The sequence below is a fragment of the Caretta caretta genome, chromosome 3 (assembly GCF_965140235.1).
Source record: "Caretta caretta isolate rCarCar2 chromosome 3, rCarCar1.hap1, whole genome shotgun sequence".
Classification (NCBI taxonomy): Eukaryota; Metazoa; Chordata; order Testudines; family Cheloniidae; genus Caretta; species Caretta caretta.
In genome coordinates, this window is record NC_134208.1 from 137,231,181 (window position 1) to 137,253,198 (window position 22,018).

Consider the following 22,018-nt stretch of genomic DNA (forward strand, 5'->3'; position numbering starts at 1 on the left):
ATAATACCTATAGCCAGAAGGATGGCTGCTCACAACAGGAAGATTATCAGTGAAGCATGAAGGAATAAAAAATGTAATACAAACCTGCAGGAGTTAGAGAACGTGACCACAAATGAAATGAAGATGAAATAATGTGACATTAGTCTTTGATATGATTTATGTGAGACTAAAAAAATCAAACAAATTCAGAAAGTTGTTTCACTGCATGAGGCTTTCTCAAAAGTTGCATGAAAGTACTTCTGAATGCTGCAGTTTTACAGGCCATACAGACAGTTGTGTGGCTATTGTAAACTGTTACCAATGATTCCCACTAACCTCAATTGGTTGATTAGATGTCTTCCGTTGACATCTCTGTCACTGGAAACTTTCTGGTGCATGTTAGCCTGACAGTTATTTACCAATTGTTTCAAATTGCCATTTGAAAGGGTCTGATAGTGTCAAATTTTGCTGATTCAGAAGACGTTGCCTAGATCATTACAAAATCTAAGGAATGTAATGACTTTCTGATGTATTTTTTACATATTATTTACCTCATTTCCTAATAACCAATACCACATTTTTTAAAAATTCTAATAATCAGAAAAAATTTAAAAGAAAATAACATTACTAAAAACCCTTGTAAAAATGCTATGGTATTTTCCATGGGAGTGCACTTTCCTCCTTTGGCCGTGGCTTTGTAAGTCTCAAATTGCTGTGCTGTGAACTATTTGTGAACAAAATAATTATAAGATCATTCCTGTTACTGTATACCACATTATGGCTCTTGGATTTCTCATGCCTTTTCTTAGCACCTAGTTATTGGTGTTGGTACATTCTACAGGTATTTTATTAAGATGAAGTAGCCTTACACTCTCCACAGGATACTTCTTAAGAACCAATTTCTGCACCCAGTTTCACTGGCTTAAACTATAGTGAAAACTATAGGAACAAAATTGACTTAGTGGAACTAATGCAGAGTTACATCAGTGCAACCCAGAGCATAATTTGACTAGCTGTACAGCAATGACATACAGGGCCAGATTCTTCTATGTTATGCCAGTGTAATCCAGAGTAATCCCACTGATTTCTATGGAGCTACTACTGATTTACAAGAGTGCAAGATCAGAATTTGGCCCACAATACCTGTCAGCTTTCTCTGTGCTTTGAAGTCCATTTGATTTGAAATACATTAGGAATACTCATTAGGAAATGGAAAGGTTTTCTTTTTAGCTTTAGCATGTTTGTAAATTAGCCAGTAGAGAACATCCACTTTCAAGTATAAGTACCATAACCGACAGTGCGATATCTCCTTGGCACTTTTGTAGCTTGACATAATTAATTCCATTTTGAATTTCCAATTGATTTCAGAGAGAAATGAATCGATTGCATTTCGGAATCCTCTGATCCAGTCGGGAGTGGAGGTTGTAGGGATGGGAGGGAGGCAAGGCAAGATGCAATGAATGGACACTTTCTGTATAAAGATAAATCAAAGGAATAAAGATAAACTGCTAATGGGATAGATTGTGGCCTGTGCTACAGGGCCACACTGGGATTCAAGGGGGAATAAGAAACTGCTTGGCCTTCCCAGAACTTGGGTCTAAATGCATAGCAGTAAATGGGGACTGTGGACTTGATGCTCCCTGACCATGTAAGTGGGTGGGGAGAGGTGGAAATGGCTGGAACATTGACGCCACCTCTCCTAATGCACTGGTCAATGCAACTAAACTGAAAGTGCTATGGGGTTGTCCTCTGCAAGTGGAAAGTGCCAGAGGAGAAAGTGGGGATGAAGGAAGGAAACATGACTTTCTCAGGCCTGATGTCTTTACTGCACTGGTCTTTCTTCAGCACCATATGCACCACTTATACAGGGAAGACTGCAAAAACACAATCAAGCCCACTTTATTTCAGTGCTTACAAGTGGAAGACAAATGTGTGAAACTGGTTCCTCAAGTAGCAGTCCATCACAAAAGAAAAATAAATTTCATCCCCATCGTGCCAAAAAAACCCAACAACATAATTCTGGACCTAATACAGTTTATAAGCAGGCAGGGTTTGTTGCCATTCTACAATAGTATGCCCAAGTTGCAAACGAAGCTTCAGATTGGGAAAGCCCTCGTGTTCAAAGGTGTTCCATTTGTCTGAAATACTATGCAGTTGTGCAGTTTGCAGAGTGGCTCCTAGTTTTCTTGCCATATTTGTTGATTGGATCAAATGAAGAATGTTTTTAGGATGTGTGTTGAGGTTACATTTCTAATGATAGCAACATGGAGATGTGATGTGATCCTATTCTGATCATAGTACAAGAGGAGGGGAAAGTGTAAAATAATCCAAAGAGTGAAAAATTCAAAGAGTGAAAAAATTCTGATTTGGAACAGTTTGTATAAGATAGCATGACACATGTAAGCCGATTATTCAGCCCCCCCAAACCAAAAAGCTATCAAAACACATACAATTTTCTCCCTGCGGGGAGGATGAGAAAGAAATTGAACCACATGTGACAGATGTTAGTGAAATTGTTTAATGCATGACTGGAAGGTGCTCAGATACCAAGGTGACAAAAAGAAAAGGAGTACTTGTGGCACCTTAGAGACTAACCAATTTATTTGAGCATGAGCTTTCGTGAGCTACAGCTGATGAAGTGAGCTGTAGCTCACGAAAGCTCATGCTCAAATAAATTGGTTAGTCTCTAAGGTGCCACAAGTACTCCTTTTCTTTTTGCGAATACAGACTAACACGGCTGTTCCTCTGCAAGGTGACAAAGGTGGTATATGAACCTGAACAAAATAGATTTCTTCCTGCCCCATCCCCTGCAGACTAAAAAAAAATTACAGTAATTGCCCTGAATTGCAGCTTCTTGCACTGCCCTTAATCAGAAAGGGTCAGATTCTGCTATCCTTATGTATGTTGAGGAGGAACTTAGTCTGCATATAGCCCCCAGATCTAAATGTGACTACTCCTGAAGTAAAATAATACTCAGTGGAAGCAATGGTCATAGAATCAGGCATGAAATCCGTCTGCTGGAACTTTTGCACACAGCTAGCTATGTTCTTTACCTGCCTATGTGCATTTGGGACCGCACAGAGCACAATTCCATATACTAATTCTACCACCTGTCACTGTTGCCCCTTCCTCCGGACCAAATGAGTTAATATCAGTGTGTAACATCTTGATTTGCTTTTCAAAGATGCAGGATTTTAATCCAGATTTCTCATTTTTAAAACTTTCATTTTGTTCTCTTAAAGTATGATTTGTACTCTGAAAAATTCTTATGTAAATGGCACCTTTGGGATTCCGTATTTCTTACATATCACCAATTTGATATCCCATTTACTCAGTTTACAGATAAAAATGACCACCCCCTCCAAAACTCAACCTGGGCTCTGAAAAGACAAGCTTTCTCTTTCTAACGCAGCCTCATCAGCAGCAATAATGATCCTGCAGGTGACACAGTGCCTTCAGTACCACCTGTACAAGGCTCTGGAAGGTCTTGTGCAAGTATAATGAGAACATCATTCGCACTGTAGAATCATCATGACTTGTGAAGTTGTGGTCATTCCTGAAAAGAGCCCAGCTTGATCTTAAGATCCCAGAGTGGGTCTGTAGGGTTGGGAGTCAGAAAAAAAATATTTTAACTCTTAAACTGAGCACATTTGATATGAGATCATTGTGATGTGGTAAACAAGACACCCCACATTGCTATTACTAGTCACTCTTCAGAATGGAAGTGCACATTAATTATCTCATGCATCTCTAACACGTCCTCTGAAGAAGGATTCTCAGGAGCTGTTTTTCCTTTGAGGTACTGAAGATGGGGAAAGAATAAAGAAATACAATTTTATTTAAAAGGCAACAGATTACAGTAATAGTAATAATTATCACTTTACATTTCAGAGAAACTTTGCAATACGTATTCTCATCTCCACTTTATATCTACAGACACAGAGTCAGACTCTTCGGTATCAAAGGTGGCACAGCAATTCAGTTGCAGAGCCAGAATTAGAATATAGCAGTGCCTGCATTGTCGCCTCATGCTTACTTCACCAGGCCATGCTATGCAAACAATAAGACCATATAACTTACGAGCAATTAGCAGTTTTTTTTCAATCAGGTAAAATTGTTGTAACACTCTTTCCTTTTTGTTTTATGGTGCAATTGGAAAACATGAAATTTTGCATCTTGAATCTCAGCAGCATTTCCAATCTTGCTGTAAAATTACCCCCACCCCCACCCCACCTCCCCCAAAAAAAAGAGGGGAAAAAAGAGAGCCAGCATGGTCTAATAGATAAGGCACTGGACTGAGAATCAGGAAACTGCATTTCTATTCCTAGCTCTGCCATTGACTTGCTGTGTGACCTTGGGCAATTTCATTTCACCTCTCTGTGCCTCTGTTTCCTCTTCCTCTTCTCTAAATAAATAAGATAGACAAATTTGCCCTTTCTTTTCCTTGCTTATTTAGACTGTAAGCTTTTCAATCCAGGAACAGTCTCTCTGTTTCTACAGGACCTCCCAATGGGATCCCATTCTCAGTTGGGGCTTTTAGGTACTACTGTCATACAAATACATAATAATAAGTAGCCAAAATCTTGGAGAATGGGTTTTTTAAATGGTTATGTGTTCTTTCATTTTCTCATTTTTTTCCAGTGCTACATGTTTCATATGTATGTTGGAGTGCGTGCGGGCGGAGGCATTGGTGATGAAATTGAGGATCCAGCAGGAGATGAATATGAGATCTATCGGATCATCTTTGACATTACTTTCTTCTTCTTTGTAATTGTCATTCTGCTAGCCATCATACAAGGTATGTGTTCATACTCTGTGGCCACAGGGAAGTGATATTTGAAACCACTGGAATCTTAGTGCCACAGTCATCCCTCCACATACATGATGTTAATGGGAACTAAAAGACCAACATTTCACCAAAGAGGGGTGATAATGGCTAGGTAGGATGTTTTCCTCAACTCCACATAACCCCAGAAGTGAGGACAGGGCAAGGAGAGGGGGATTCAGAGGAAAAACTGTTTGATGCGTGTGACAACCTGGGGTACAACCTCGAATTGTGGGACTGCTGTGCCCACTTAAATCTCCAGTCTGGCCTGTCTGTCATGATATTTTGCTAGTGACAAACAGCAAACCCCTCCAGAGGCTGTAATCACTCAGTCAACAAAATGCAGGGACACACCCAGCTAAATTGCATGAATGCCCTTTAAGCCACTCATGAACCATACACAGGGAAACACCAGAAAATCCCCCACACTTCCCAGCCTTGCACTCTCGAAATGTACCATCTTACACTGCTCAAGATCTTCTCTTGAACAATGTAAGCTCATTAATTAGTTTGCCATTTCATGAAAAGATAGTGGACATGCACCAGCCTTTGTAATCTGAGCAGATTCACCAAACACTTAAGACAAACTCACTGAAAAATAAAAAAATATTAAAATAAGTTTATTAACTACAGAAAGATAGATTTTAAGTGATTATCAGTGTTAAGCATAGAGGCCAGAGTTAATTACATAAGAAATAAAAGTAAAATCACAGTCTAAATTCTAAACTTTGTCGGACTAAGAAAGATTTGCATCAAGCAGTTTTTCTCACCCCACTAGACGCTATAAGCAGTTCACAGTTCTTAATTCACAGGCTGAATTCCTTGCTCAGCCTGGAGCCAATCTCCCCAGTTCAAAGTCTTTTCTTTCAAATGTTCTTTTTGCCTTCAGAGTAGGTGGGGGAGGAGAGAGGCCCGGGGCTGATGTCACAATCTCCAATTTATAACCCCCAAACAATGTAAATGGAAATATACTGTCTAAAACATGGAGTCAGGGATCATGTGTTCTAGATACCCTGCTGAGACACTGGGCCTGCATTGTCTACGTGGTTCAGGAGGGGTTCACTGGGAGAGTGGATTCTTTTTAATGGGCCTTCAATACATGACTGGCTAGTCCTAATGTAAATCTGTCTTGGAGATGTTAGTTGTTCCTTTGTTGCCACTTGAAGGCTAGTTGTGGGCATCTCCCAGACTCACAATATATTTCAATAACAACCATATAGCAAACTTCATAATTTCACATACCATGGTAGTACATACAATTCAATAGGATAGTAATATTCAATGGATCATGACTTCTCAAATGATACCTCACAAGGCATAGTTTGGACAAAACATGTCATAATCACATAGCCGTGGTGAATATGTAGGTACAGGGTGTCATTTTGAGGTACAATCACAATGGGACATGCTTCTCTTTAAGTCTGTGGCAAGCTACAGTGCTTTAATCACAATGCATTATTGCCACTAAGAGCAATACTAGCTCCTCCATCGTGGCTTTTCTCTTCAGAGAATGGGGCCACACATCCAAGATGGGTGTACCGCATATCACTGCCACAGATATGAAGGAGGAGATGCATGTAGGCAGGATCCTGTAGTGCAAAAGACTACTGACTCTTGAGGTTCTCTCCAGTATAGCTTGACCTCCAATCCATTTTGGCCCTTATCCCTTCTGGATCCGTTCCATGAGTTGTCCCACTTTCAAGGCACTCATATACTAGCACAGTGAGTGCAGTACAGAAGTTCAATACAACAGAAGAGAAGATATGGAGGAGCAGCAGAGGCAATAGATCTGCCCTCCTTCTGTGTGCCTTTTGAAGAACAAAGGGGAGTGTTTGGCCCATAGTAAACAAGCCTTTCAATCTTTTTCCAATGAAGACAGAGTCTCTCCTGTAAAAGGAATACAAAATCAAGGCTTTTAATATCCAATACTTGTTTTTTGTCAAATTTTCAGTAAGAATCCTATCATTTGCATTCTTTGAGTAGATGCAACTGTGTATTCTGCTTAGGCATGGGTGCACCCAGTGCACCGGAGCTGGAGAAATTTGCCCAGCAGTATCTGTATGGGCAGTGCTAGCCCTCCCCTGGCCATATAAGGGCAGTGCCCTCTGACCCATTCAATAAGTTTCTTCTTACTACCCATGGCTAGATTTGGAGCTCTTTGCAGTGTCTTCACCTCAGATTTTTGTTCTCCATTTCTGAGAACTTTTTCTTTGGTTAAGTTTCATGTTAGTACAAGTTTTAGTTAGAGTAGTTAGCTGCCCTGTGATGCGCCGTCAGCCGGGTTCAAGCATTGTCCATCGTGGGAGGGAACCATCTCCAATAGTGATCCCCATGCAAGCTATTTATTGTGTCTCAGTGAAGAAAACATTAGAGAGTTTCAGAGTAGCAGCTGTGTTAGTCTGTATTCGCAAAAAGAAAAGGAGTACTTGTGGCACCTTAGAGACTAACCAATTTATTTGAGCATAAGCTTTTGTGAGCCACAGCTCACTTCATCGGATGCATACTGTGGAAAGTACAGAAAATCTTTTTATACACACAAACCATGAAAAAATGGGTGTTTACCACTACAAAAGGTTTTCTCTCTCCCCACCCCACTCTCCTGCTGGTAATAGCTTATCTAAAGCTAATATAATCATAACTCTCTAATAGCTTAGAGAGTTATGATCCATCTGCAAGTCATTCACAAAAAGGACTCTGGTGGCGAGAGACTTGCAGATGAATTGGCACCTGGTAGAGCAGACCGTGAAGACTGCTTCAGCTCTGAGACCTTCATCTTTTTATCTGATAAGTGGTCACTTTTGGATCTGACAAGCGATTCCATTCCGTGTTCGGGCTCTGGCACTTCCCTCAAGAGGAAGAGAGGTCATTCACTCTCCTTTGGTACAGTGAGGAAGGGGTCTGATAAAATGAACTGGGATCATTCCAGGGCTTGGGGAGACTCCTCCTCATTTCCTAAGAGGAGTGATGACCTGCACCATACTCCCTCTGGCATGTGGAATGGAGCAGGTCTATCCAACTTCTCCCTGGTATCGGACTGAAATCAGTGAGAGCCTGTACCATCAACTCTGGTTTCGGCCATGGGGCATCTGTTGAGTGCGGTATCCATGATGTTGATACTAGCAGTGACTGTTTCCATGCCAGCAGCATACTGGGTGGCATCAGACCTGCTTTGCTCTCAATCCCAGACTCTCCACTGATTCATGAGCGCTCTGGTGCCATCACTTCTACTGCCTCATCCTCTGTTGTGCTCTTGGCACCTCCTGGCTGTGTCACAGAGCTGCCCAGGCCTCAGATTGTTTAATGGAGGCCAACACTGGGCCTGGCACTGAAGGCCCCGTAGACACTGATGCATACTTCAGCACCATCATTGTCTTGGTGGCAGATCCCTTCATTGAACTTCGTACCAACTTAGCCTCAGTACCAAATGGGAGTGTGTCTCATTCAATACCACCAGTGCTGATCCTCAGTTCCTCTTCATTCCCAATGCTGGTCCCATATTAGGACTCGAATACCACAGACATCTGGGTCCTAAGCGCCGTCAGGTTGGGATATGCCATATAGTTCCTCTCCATCCCTCCTCCCCATCCCGTAATCCATCCTTCTTCAGGGACACCTCTCAGAAGACACTGGTCCTCAAGCAGGTCCAGTCTCTTCTGGTGCATGGAGCTGTAGAACAGATCCCCCTACAGCATCAGGGACAGAGATTCTACTCCTGATGTTTCCTGATCCCCAAGCCCAAAGGAGGGTTGAGACCTATCCTTGACCTCCATGATCTCAACAAATACATCAGATATGTGAGATTCTGTGTGGTTACCCTATCAACTATCTTCCCTGCCTTAAATCATAATGACTGGTTTGCTGTCCTAGACCTTCTGAATGCTTATTTCCATGTAGCAATTCTTCTGAGTCACAGGAGGTTTCTCCAGTTTGTCATGGCGAACTGTCATTGTAAGTACACCACGCTCCCTTTTGGTCTGTCCTCCACTCCCTGGATTTTTATTAAATACATGATTGTAGTGACAACATATCTCAGGAAGAGGGCATTCATATCTTCCCGCATATGAACTATTAATTCCTGAGAGCAGGTCCAGGGAAGAAATCCTCTCTCATGTTCGCTTCATGCTACATTTTCTTGATTGTCTATGTTTCATCCTAAACAATGGGTAATTAACATTGGTTCCAACTCAAAGAATTGAGTTCTTTGGGACCCTGGTAGACTCTACAAGTTCAAGAGCATTTCTGCCGACTGACTAATTCTACACTATTTGCCACCTATGTCTGAAACTGCAGTCTCAACCCTCAACCTCAGCCCATGCATGCCTGAGGTTACTAGGTCATCTGGTTGCATGCACACAGGTAGTCCAATTTGCCAGAATGCACTTTCACTCTCTTCAAATGTGGCTGAAGTTGGTCTATCATCTGAATCGTCATCGCTTGGACAGACTAGTCTGACTTGATCCAGGATCGGCAGATGCCTTATGATAGTGGGTGGTTCAGGGCAATGTGTGCCAGGGCATTCCCTTCGCTTGGTCCCCAATGACCAAGACTGTTGTCACCAATGCCTCCTTAATATGTTGGGGAGTTCATCTTGGAAAGTTCAAGGGCAGTGGTCACAACAGGAAGCTTTTCGGCATATCTATGTCCTGGAACTTCATGCCATCTGCAATGTCCTGGAGCTACATGCCATCTACAGGCTCTTCAAGATCTCATCAGGGACTGGGTGGTGCACATCCTTGCCAACAATACCACTGCAATGTATTATGTGACAAGACGGGGGGAGAACACTCCAACATGCTGTGTCAGGAAGTCATCAAACTCTGGCAGTTTTTCACTGAGGAAACATTACTCCCATTGCTGACCACTTACCTGGGATCACCCGGCAGATCACCTAGGCAGAGATTTCTCACTGAATCGCAAATGGTCTCTGAACCCCAGCATCAGGTGGTTCGTTTTTGCAGTTTGGGGCATTCTGACAATCTACCTGTTTGCCACAAGAAAGAATAAGAAATGCTAGCTCTTTTGCTCCTGAGGGGGTTTCAGTCTGGGCTCCTTGACCGATATTTTTCACCTGAGCTGGGAATCAGCACCCCTATATACTTTTTCTCTAATCCTGATCATCCCGCGGGTCATTCTCAAGATGTAATTGGACCACACCAAGCTCTTTATCATTGCTCTAGCATGACCGAGACAATATTGCGTCATTAGTTTAGCCTCCTATATCCCTTCTTTCCAACCTCCGGACTCTGCAGCACAGTCAGGTTTTGCACCCAATGCTCAGCTCCCTGCATCTCACAGAGTGGATGCTGCATGGTTAACGAGGAGGAAGAACTATCTTCAGAGCAGTCAGGCAAGTCTTGCTAACTAGTAAGAAGCCCTCCACCAGAGTGACCTATTCAGCCAATTGGAAGCGGTTTTTGATATGATCATGAGCCCAGGGAGTTGAACTGAAGTTGGATTGTATCCAGGAAACCTTGGAGTACCTGTTACATCTTCAGTCTTCTGGTCTTGCACTTAGTTCATTGAGAGCCCACCTGGCAGCAGTTTCAGTGTTTTATCTGTCAATCCATGGGAAGTCAGTGTTTCCAAACCCCATGGCAGTGAGTTTCTTGAAAGGAATCACTTGTCTCTACCCACTATTTAAAGAATGATTCCTTTGTGTGGGGCCTTAATACTGTCTTAGCGGCCCTTATGAGACCTCCTGTCAAGCCTTTGGCAACTTCTTCTTTCTCCCTTTGTGTCAGAAAACTGCCTTCCTTGTAGCGATAACGTCTGCAAGGAGGGTGCGTGAGTTGCAGGCTTTGACGATGGAGCACCGTTACATGCAGTTTTCTAAAGACAAAGTAACCCTGATGCTGCATCCTAAGTTTTCATCCAAGGTGGTTTCCCAGTTTCAGTTGAACCGAGCTTATATTTACCAGTGTTCGTCCCTAAGCCCCATTCAACCCCAGAGGAACAACATCTCACACACGGGATGTCAGGCGATATTTAGCTTTTTATCTGGATAAAACCAAACATTTCTGTTTCTCATCTCATTTGTTTCATATGCAGACTGAATGAACGGTCACATAGTCTCTTCACAGATGAGCTCCAGGTGGATACATTCTTGTTTCCTGACAACAAACGAAGTAGCCCAGACTATGTCTACTCATTCCACAAGAGCCCAGGCAATATCAATGGCATTTCAATATTGGACATTTGCAGGGCTGCCACTTGGTCTTCTGTACGTACTTTTAAAAGCCACTGTGCCATTACTGCTGCATCCAGATCAGATGGAAACTTTGGGAAGGCAGTCCTGCAGCCCTTGTTAAAAGAGAATCAGAGCCCCACCTCCTACAAGTAGTGTGTGTAAATTACCTAACTGGAATTACATGGCTGCATCTGCTTGAAGAAGAAAAAAAGGCTACCTACTTGTAACTGTTGTTTTTCAAGATGTGGCACAGACATGTTTTCCACAATCCACCTTCTGTCCCCTCTGCATCGGAGTCTGTAGTTCTGACGTTTAGTGTGAAGGAATTGAGAGGGTCAGGCCACTCATATGGCCAGACGAAGGGCTAAGGGGACAGGTCATGAGTGCCAGGCAAAGTTCTCGGGCTCTGCTGCACTGGGTGTGCACACACCTAAGTAGAATACACATCTGCATCACATCTCAGAGAACAGCAGTTATGGGTAGGTAACTGTTTTTTCACCATTGTCTCTTGTGAAGGCTAAGCTTACTTTTTAAAAAAGCAATATCAGATGGGAAGAGATGAACATGCGTGCCTGTTAGAATGAACGTACTGAGATCATTAGTTGAAGGATTTGCCATGCAGCCAAAATAGTTGGGTTCTGGGAGGTGGGATGTTGCAATTAAGGCTACATAGTATAGTGCCATCTGTCATTTTGTCAGGTTGATTTGCTCATACATGTTGGACAATTCTTTGCCTGAGGGCATTCTCCAATGGGAAATTCCACATGTTTCCATCTTGTCGGCTCTTTTGTTCATTGTTTACATGAGGCCTTTGGAAAGGTTAGTGAGGAGGCATAGGTTGCAATGTCTTCAGTGTGCTGATGACATGTAGCTTTATATCTCCATTTAAACTGTCCCAGCTGGAGATGTCATTGCCTTATTCATTATTTGAGAGAGAATAGGGTGTAGATTGAGACTCAGCTGGAAACCTGTACCCCATGATCTGCACTGGCTGACTGTTGGTTACTGGATTTTAAGATGGTTGGTTTTGACCTATAAGCCCAAAGTGGCCTGCGACCTACCTACCTCAGAGACTTTCTTTCTCCAAGTGGCAAACTATCCCAAGGTAGTCAGTGGAGATGCCCGAGCATAAGCCCAATCATTATAAGAGAGGAGGTGGCTGACAGGGCTCTGGATCTTTGGAATTTGCTTTCCCTCAAGTCCATAACAACCTGAATTTGTCAGCCTTCAGAGCACTCTGCAAGACCCACTTTTCCTTTTTTGCCGTGAGGAGATGGAGGGTTGGATAGAGCTAGTTGTGATGCTTTGGTACTCTGGAGACTGTGGGTAGTCATTTATTTTTTATTGTATTTATGCTGATGCTGGGGTATTAATTGTTCTAGGAGATTTAAAAGATTTTTGTTTGTTTACAATGTGTCTATGTAATCAAGGTGTGATTGCAGCTTGTGTAGGCATACCCATGCTAATTTTAACCTAGCTGGTTCAGGCTAAAAGTACCAGAGAAGGTGTAGTGGTGCAAAATTGTCCAGGATGCCCAGAGCATTGGAGAGGATATTCTTTTATGATAGTTCTAGTTTGTAAAAATTCAAATCAACAAATACATCCTTTTGGAGTAACACAAGCCAAGACTTTGATGTTTCACTGCTTTTATAAATAATGATCTTCGATTGCCTTGTACCAGCTAACATTTAGTTAGATGATGAGTTTTGCTCTGAGAGGATACTTCCCAGTTTCTTATAGGTGTGTTTAGATAAGGGTTCTCAGCTGTGTGGCAAATTGTTTACAATTCTGATGTGTTGTCTCAAAGATTCAAGCAAACTTTTGTTTTTAAATGGCATTTGTAAAGAACAGAATTCCATGTTCTGATATCCTCAAGCAGTGTATCTCATGCTGTTTGCTTTTCCAGTTTGGTTTCCCTGTTTGTGACTAACTGAATATATGTTGACAGGTCTTAACTGTAAAACCTGAGCCTAATTCTTATCTCACTTTCACAAATTTTACAGCAGGAAACTCCATTAACTTAAGTGGCATTGGTCTGATTTATTCCAGTGCAAGTGAGGGAAGAATCGGGCCCTTTGTATTTATAATATAGGTCTCTGACCCTAGGATGTTTTTTCCCTTTCTGTTTCTCTAAGACATGGCCCATTACTTCTTCGGAGCTCTGTTAATGGAATTCCATTACTAAGCGACAAGCATAGTGAGCGCAGGAGCTGCAGGATGCACATAGCCCCTGGCCATCTCTCATATATGGTATTCATATAATAAAGCTATGAACTCTGCTAAGTATATAGTAGTATCCTTAGTGGGTTTAGTGGGGTTTTTTTTAATAAAGACTCCATTACCCTACAAATGTGTGTCTACCTTTTACCTACTCTATAAAAGAAAAGGCTAGGGCTGTACATATAAAACAGGAATCCACTTGTCCCATAGCACCCAATTAAAAAGTATTTTACAAAATCTCTGCCAGCCTAGTTGAAGGGACTCGTTTCCTTTTTGTGTAGTCAGCTTTGTTTCACATATTTAGACACTAGAGTGATTTTCAAAATATATGAAGGTTTCTGCTACTTCAGGAGACAACTTCCCATTTGATCTTACTCCGTCCGAGCTCAACCTTGGTTTCCACGGGTATGCACATTTCGCCATATTGTACTCTTGAATGTTAAGTATCATTTTTATTTAAACACCAGGTTTAATTATTGATGCTTTTGGAGAATTAAGAGACCAACAAGAACAAGTTAAAGAAGACATGGAGGTAAGAAATTATAAGCTCCTAGTTGCTTCACCATAGCATACTTAAGTAAAGTGCTGGTTGCTGGAATGTCCATTCGTTATCCAAATGTGATGATTCAGCAGAGAGTAATTTTAAACTGACAGGAAAGTATGCAGTATGCAAAGGGTTCGGTATCAAACAGCATGCTGGCCAAGATTCTGTCCTCCGTTACACCTAAGGGAAACTATACTGAAGTCACACAAATAAAACTAAGAGTCTGGTCTGCTGAGATGACTTTCCATGGCTGACTTTTCGACGGATTGACTTTTCAAATATGGACTTAGAGCAAAGATATTACTATATCATATACAAGCCTACATAAACAATTCTGTAGCATTCAGTAGAAGAGTCTTAGTACCATTCCTTTTAATCAATGTGCTCTGCTAACAGCCAGGTTACAGAATAGTGTTCACTGTTGCCCATTTCTGACTGTGAAAGGGGTACAGTAGAGAGAGAGATCTTTGACTGCACTTTGGCACTACTAGTTAGAATCACACAGGACACAGTCACAGTTCATCAAAACTGATATTCTGCTCTGGACAAATTTAGACCTATTTGTCCACTACCTGCAATTTCAGTTGGCTCTTTGGTACGTCTGGCTCTTTATAGGTGATAAACTAACAAAACTAACCAAAACCCTTACCAATTTATTTTCATGTGTCTTTTTATGTTAATGCTAAGGATTTTATTTTATTTTAACTTTGTCAGCTGTGCCTGAATAGAACAAAACTAACCTCAGTGGTTGGTGAAGGCCTTTTGAGTTTAGCTTGGAGGTTCCCAATGTTCAGCATTAATGAAACCAGGTTACGAACCATAGGACTGGAAGAGGTCACCTTGTCCAGTCCCCTGTTATGGTTAATCTCACTTGTGTATTTTCTTTGGATATCCTAAGTGAAAGTATTCTGTTCCTGCAGAGTTCCCATTTTCTTGTTAAAATCTGACTGTCAGAGTCCAGAAGGGTATCAGGTACCTGCTGTGTTCTGTAATCTCAACTGAGGGTGTATTCAGTTTCAGCTGGGTAAACATAACTGCCTTTGAGGTAAAGATTGCTGTGGACTACAGTGACTCTTATATTCGTTTAGGTAGCCTGGAGAGAATAAGAAGGAAAAATTGCTTTTCAGCCTTGATTAATTCATGCCATCCTTTCTCCCAATCTATTCCCATTCAGTTGTTGATGCCAAAGATTTTTTACCAAACATCAAGAAGTGATTGTGACAGCAATTACATTTCTGTTCATGTGCTTGGCTGAGGCTCAGGCTGAGTCCTTAAAGCAAAAGTCTTTATTAAGCACACATTATACTTCATGTTTCAGAATTTCCAAATAAATTGTTGTGTGCTTATTGGGTATTTTTTCCAAAGAAGCTAGCACTCTTATAGAGCATTTCAACAACGTGTATATTTTCTGGATTTTTTTTTAGACCAAATGCTTTATCTGTGGGATAGGCAATGACTACTTTGACACAGTGCCCCATGGCTTTGAAACACACACCCTGCAGGAGCACAACTTGGCCAATTATCTGTAAGTACAGAACTACGAACTCTTCAATAACTCATTACTTCCATCAGCCCTTGCAACTAACTAATCAGTCCCACAAAATAAGGGAGAAAGACCACTGTATAGATTTTATATGCACTCATGCTGTATGAGTGAACAAGAGAGATACAGAGAAAGATTCCTTTCCATTTTTCTCATTGTGATAGGAAATGCCAGTTTAAAGGTTGCCTGTGCAACCTTAATTCAGCCCCACTATGCATATGTATTATGATGCAGTCTTTAATTGCATGATTGCACAGTATTTATTCCATAGGCCCTCTATCTCATTCAGTGCACAGGATGAGCCCTGCTCTGGGAATGAATTAGCACTGTGTAGTGAAAGAAACTGTTACTTGTTGCAGAAACTGGAAGGTGTATAGCAAATGAAGCAGGGAACAGCTAGAATAAACAGGACAGCCTCACAGTTAAGGCAGGGAATGCAGCCCTGGAGAACTGGATTCTATCACTGTCTATGCTATAGAGTTCCTGTGTGGTGCTAATCAAGCCATTTGAACTAATTTTTTCACAAGTGGTCACTAATTGTGTATTGTTGATTATCTGGATGCAGAGGCACCAACTTCTCCTCTGCCCGGAGGGTGCTTGTCCCTGCCCCTGGCTGCCCCTGCACCACTCTCGCCCCGGCCCAATTCCACCCGCTTCCCACAAGTCCCTGCCCCACCTTTTTACCGCCTCCTCCCCCTAGCGTGCCGCATCCCCACTCCCCCTCCCTCCTGGAAAGTCCTAAGCGCCGCCAAACAGCTGTTAGGCAGTGGGCGGGAAGTGCTGGGAGGGGGAGGAGCAGGGATGCAGTGTGCTTGGAGGGGCGGGGGGAGCTTGGCTGCCGGTGGGGGCAGAACACCCGCTAAGTTTTCCCTGTGAGTGCTCCAGCCCCGCAGCACCCACAGAGTCGGCGCCTATGTCTGGATACCCAACTTGAGACAGAAGTGCTTGGTTCTTACAGCTGCAACTAAAGTCAATGGAAGCTGCATTTAAATATATAAAGTTCTATCTAATGCTAAGTACTCTGAAAAATCAGGTCCTAGGTACCTCAAATTGGGCACCCAAAATTAGTGGTCGTGCTTTGTTTATATTTTATAGAGAGAGATGTCATGTCTAGAGAAATGGATTTAATATAAAAATGAGCTAGATTATGAAATCATCAACTTGTGTGTAAATATGCCAAAGCATCAAGCCTAGAGTATTAATAAAACCACAGGGTTATATTCTGCTGTCAGATTTTTATCTGTATTGACTAGTTTGAACCACAAGGTCTAATAAAGCACCCTCTTTAATAAACTGTTTAATAAACTGATTCTGAAACCCTTAATCATCTTGAATAATGCTTGACTATTCACCAGCATAAGTGTGTACAGTAAGGCCCTAATTCACTGGTCTGGGACAAGAAAATGCAGTAATAATTTTCATATTAGAAGCATTGGGAAAGCTTCATCTAAGCATCATAACTGCTGTATGGTTATAGTAAACCAAACCTGAATCTCTTACTCTTTTGAGGGTCATCCATTATTAATTGTAATCAGCTTGTAAAAATGAATGATGAGTGAACCTCAGAAGTGTTGAGATTGTATGTGGTTTAATACATATCTAAAATTCTAAATGGCATGCGTATATTGTATATCCATTAACAGAATTATTCTTATTCTATAAAATATAATGGTAAACATCCATCTGTATTTGACCTTGGTTTTCTGATCTTTCCCTGTGCTTGTTTCTGATGAAAATACCTTTGTCTGTAGATTTTTTCTGATGTATCTCATTAACAAAGATGAAACAGAGCATACAGGGCAGGTAAGTGAGCACTGTTTACTCCAGTACTATTTAAAACGTGCTAGTGATAAAAGTTAGGAATGTTCACTATGGCACAACTAGATGAGAATTCTTACCAATCGTGTGAAGCTCTCCCTGTGGAACAAGTGACCTCATTCAAAACGTTCCTTAAAACTCATTTATTTTGGCCAGAGTTTGATTGTTAACCTCCTCTTCAGCACCTTTGCACCTGTTCTGGTACCCTTAAAACTTTTCTCCCCAAAATAAGCAGGAAAGAAAAATTGCAACTAACAAGATACGTACATCCCATTAAAATAACGAGTCACTAGACTTTTTCCTATTGACTATCTTCCTTGCTTCCTTTGTTATTGTTATTACTTACTTGGTCATTTGTAATTTATATTGTATTCTTTTCAAAGCCAGGACAGTGCCATCCTTCTCTGTAAAATACCATTGTCTCTCATGGTATTGTATAAGCAATATTGAAAGCTGGTGATTTCCATAAGAGACAGGCTTATTAGACATAAGGACAATCATAGTGAGGCTGGCACCTTTTAATGAGGATAACAAACTGGATTCTAACTTTTAGATTGGAATAAGCATTCACAAATTTGGCAAGGGAAGGAGAATTTGCTCATCATGTACAATGTGTAACAGTGTGTCCATTAATGACACACAACCCAGATACACATGAAATTCAGGCAGGTGACATTCATTTAAGAGAAGAACAGATAAAACTAAAGCTTCTTAAATTTCACAACATTTTATCCAAAATGAAATTCTAACCACTTGCTCAGCTCAGCCTATTAGTCCCTATGCTCACTTTCTGTCTCCCCAACCTGGAGAGCAAGGAGGCAGGACTGTGGATCCATTCCCTTCCCCCCTATCACCACCATGCAGAATAGGGCTGGCTCACCCAAGGAACAATCCAGCACAGGGGCCGTGCAGAGACACTGTACACTGCTGCACACCACCTCCAAATCACTCTTGAACAGATGAGAATGGCGGACTCTCGTTTATTTTTTGTTAATTTCAGTGGACTCTGCAGGGGCTTTAGATGGCACAGCCATGGATGGTGAGAGATACACCATACCAGAGGGATGTGGCCAGAGAGAATGTCCTCTGAGGCGAGTGTACTCAGAGCCTCCTCCTACTTCTTTTTTTGGGAAGTGTATCATAGGTTCTCCCACAGTGCTGACCAGCTGCACTACTGTGAGGTGGAGCCCTGCCTATGCCCTCTTTGGGTTGTCTTTCTATCTAGCTACGTACCTATAAAGCTCACCTCACTGTAGTAGTCATGCATGTATTATTCCTCACAACACCCCTGTTACGTGAAACACTGTTGGCACTAATGCTTCCTTGCGTTCAAAATCGACAAACATTGTGACATGGGTTGCATCTTGCACAGGTGCACATGATGAGAAGAGACTTTCCTCGCCCTCGTTCCTTTTACACCTCCACAAGGGCAACCAAAATTAAGCCATATTTTTGGCAAGGATGCTTGTTAGGCCTGCTTCACAGGCCACATTTTCCTTTTTTGAATGAGCATCTATGTGCATGAATTGTATAAACTGGAATGTAAAGATCTGCTTTCTATACAAACATTCACATTTTGAGTCCAGATGTAGGTGCCTACATGCTTTTTTGGGTGCAGATAAAAGGTAAACCCTTTGGAAGATGAAGCCCCAAAGATTTATTTTACCAAGATTTTTTTTTCTTGCCTTCACTGCTCTTCGAAATGTTCTTCCAAACCTTTTGACACTTCCTGAAGCCTCTTGTAGCTACAATTGTCAACAGGAAAAAAGTGTGCCAGACATGCTCAGACAGCTGGAATTCCCACTGAGAGCTGTGTAAGAGTGATCGGTAAAGTGGTTGGTAGTTGCAGGTCCTACACACACACAGATTGCTGTCAGAGCAACAAATTGCAGTACACCACAGGCATACAGCACATTTTTGCTCTGTTTGTTTAAGCTGTTCTCTTTGAAATCTGACAAATATACTGAACTACAATTATCATGTTCTGTCTATATACAGCCTGTCAGTCTTGACTGGGTGCACATTTTATAAACTTGTTTTACTATTTCTGAATATGTGTTTTGTCCTGGGACAATGACATGTTAAACTAGACTAGGATGTTTACCTCTGTTTTGTAAATTGATAATATTTGTTATGGAAAAATACTGCTGCATTTATGTTTGCTCCATTGTTTGATGTTACTTATTGTGTGTTTTGACCCACTGTATACACTGAGTCCAGACAGTGACTACCAATAATCACTCCAGTCTGGTTAGTTATACGATGCTTTCATTTAGAGGTGGGGAATGAGAGAGGCCTCTGAGCTATCTAATCAACTGAATCCTCCTGGCTCTGGTATTTGCTACAATAAAATGCTGTCTTGTTTTGTTTTTACTGTATTATTCAAAAGTTGAAGAGTCACCCTTAAAATGTGGAATACACCAGATTCAATGAATGTAGGGATATATTTGGCATAAGCGCTTTACATCAGGACAAGACTAGAGCCCTTGGACAGTGAACTATATGTTAAAACAGGTGGGGATAAAACCTATAGTTAGGGGGAACTGCTCCCATTTATGGATTCTACCAGAAACTGATATCGTTAAAGCCATTGTATTATTTTATACATTGTACACAGGCATGTTGGAAATGCTGATGTAGAAATTCAGCTGGGGTTCCTTTAAGGATCATTAAAACACTAATCCTTAGCTACAGTTTGGTATTGCAGGCAACTGTATTTGAGCTTCAAGTTTCTCCTGGACATAAAAGAGCAAAACTAATTGTTTTGTCTCTATTTTTTATTTCACCAGAAAGGTCAAAATTCTTGAGCTCTTCAAGAGTCTCTTTAAACTACTCCCTAGCCTAACATATATGTGTTTCTATAATACTTTCATCCAGGAGATAGAAATCCAAAAGCCTAAACTAAAATGAACTCAGTTGTTACTGTGTTCCATCACATGTAGGTTCAAATACAGCAGATCAATTTTGAATTGAATCAGAAAATTTAGAGCAGCGTGTAGACTTTTTTGAAAGATGGGTGGCTAATGTACTCTCACTGAATCAGATTAATTATTTAAATCTCCTGTGTCTTGCAGGAATCCTATGTATGGAAAATGTATCAAGAACGGTGCTGGGAGTTTTTCCCTGCTGGTGACTGCTTCCGAAAACAGTATGAAGACCAGCTCAACTAAATACGAATGAGGATCACCACTGAAAATATGTCCATCCATTTCCCAGCTCTTTAGGGAATAACTGATTTCTCGATTCTCCAAAGCTGTGTGCTTTTTGGAGCACCAAAGCTGTGTTTCTGATTACCTGACTTTGCTGGGTTTTTTTTCCTGTTTATTTGCTTTGAGAACAATGGAGCAAAGAACAATGAAAACTTAAAACAGCAACTCATGGGGGGGAAAACATACACCCACACATAAATCCACATACATAACATGCACGCACACAAAGAGGCAATTATTTTATGAGACTGCCAGATGAATCCCTTGACTCTGAGAATACACGTGGGATAATGTGGTAGTGACATTTATTCAATCTATTTATTTCATCATCCTGGAAGAAACTATATAGTTCACAAAGCACTGTAAAGGATTGTTTTGGACACTAAGTTGTGGGGAAATAGTGCCTTACTATATGTGGGTTGAGCTATGCAGAAGATGAGTGCATGACGACATCTTATCTTTTCTTTGTGCCCTCCCTTTCTCCCCAGTTAATATTTATTTTGTGTTTTGGTGAGGTTGTGGGGGGAGGGGTTTGACTGTGCACACCTTTTTAATAAGACAGTGGCGTGTCTCAGGACAAGAGTAGGTTATTCTCATCAAGCTAAATTCACATTTACCTTCCTCTTTTGCTCTTGCTCTTATTTTGGTAATGCTCTGATGCAACACTGCAACTTTATGAAATCTTTGTATGAAAACAGAAAGACTGAAAAACACTTTAAAAAGAAATATTTCATTGCATGTTTATTATGCAAGTTTAAAACCAAGAAACAAAAACAACAACCTTCAAAAGCAAGTTGATCAACATGAGAAAAACAATCACAATAATCATACTCATAGTAATAAAGTGTTGTGGGCTTTATTGTACATTTGGAACCAGTGTCATCAGCCAACAATGTATATGTTATGAACTTAACGGTAGTTTTGGTTTAATTTCTTTTTCTCTTTCTTTCATTTTTGCCACCTGTGATCAATAGTGGAGTTAAAGATTTTCTTGTTAGACCATTTTTTAAAATCAAAGCTGAAGCAATATCCATTCAGGGAGTCATCAGGTCCATCATGAAGCACCAATGATGTGTACATCAGTCCATTTTGAGTCCTTTTCAATTGTAATGACAGTCTTTACAAATAAAAAGAGAAATTCAGAATGGAAGCAAGGTGGTTTTGCTAACATTTGAGCCTTTTCTTATTGAGTTTGCTAGTTAACACCAGATTTAACAATCAGGATCACTCTGCCATCTTTCTGCTGAAATTACTGTTCTCCTGTGCTTTGTGGTGATCCCACTTTGCATCTTTTTCACTCCTAGCCCACAACTTCATCCGGTCATAAAGGCAAATTAGTATCTTCACTAGCACTCAGTTGTAGCTAAGAGAAATGGGAAGTAATTGGTATGAATATGATGTTGAAAAGAAGCCACAAAAAACATATTTCAATCCCTCCCAACCTTCAGGACTGTTCAGATGTAAGCTTTCAGTTCAGCTGACTAGAAATACAGGTGTCATTTTGAAATGTGGATGCAGAGCAGGGTTCAGATTTCAAATACCCTAACATTCCAGGGCTCTTCGAACCCAGGATTTTGGTTTATAATTATGATTATAAAAATAGGAAACAGCTGCCAGGAATTGATTTGTTTTCTTATTTACTGTCCTCCTGAGATGTTAGCAGAAGAGGTTTTCCCTCTCACATATGTACATG

The 22,018-nt window shown here is 41.1% G+C and overlaps 1 protein-coding gene across 19 annotated transcripts in view; it reads left to right on the top strand.

Annotated features, from left to right (window-relative positions):
- Window positions 1-21,479, top strand: part of RYR2 (ryanodine receptor 2) — a 719,935-nt gene extending 698,456 nt beyond the window's left edge. For all 19 annotated transcript variants that reach the window (XM_075126918.1, XM_075126917.1, XM_075126921.1 and 16 more), the window contains 5 exons: window positions 4,621-4,777; window positions 13,679-13,743; window positions 15,180-15,280; window positions 17,050-17,101; window positions 20,191-21,479. In XM_075126918.1, coding sequence (XP_074983019.1) covers window positions 4,621-4,777; window positions 13,679-13,743; window positions 15,180-15,280; window positions 17,050-17,101; window positions 20,191-20,286 — 471 coding nt within the window. In that variant the 3' untranslated portion in view covers window positions 20,287-21,479. The remainder of the gene's footprint in view (window positions 1-4,620; window positions 4,778-13,678; window positions 13,744-15,179; window positions 15,281-17,049; window positions 17,102-20,190) is intronic.
- Window positions 21,480-22,018: the final 539 nt, after the last annotated feature.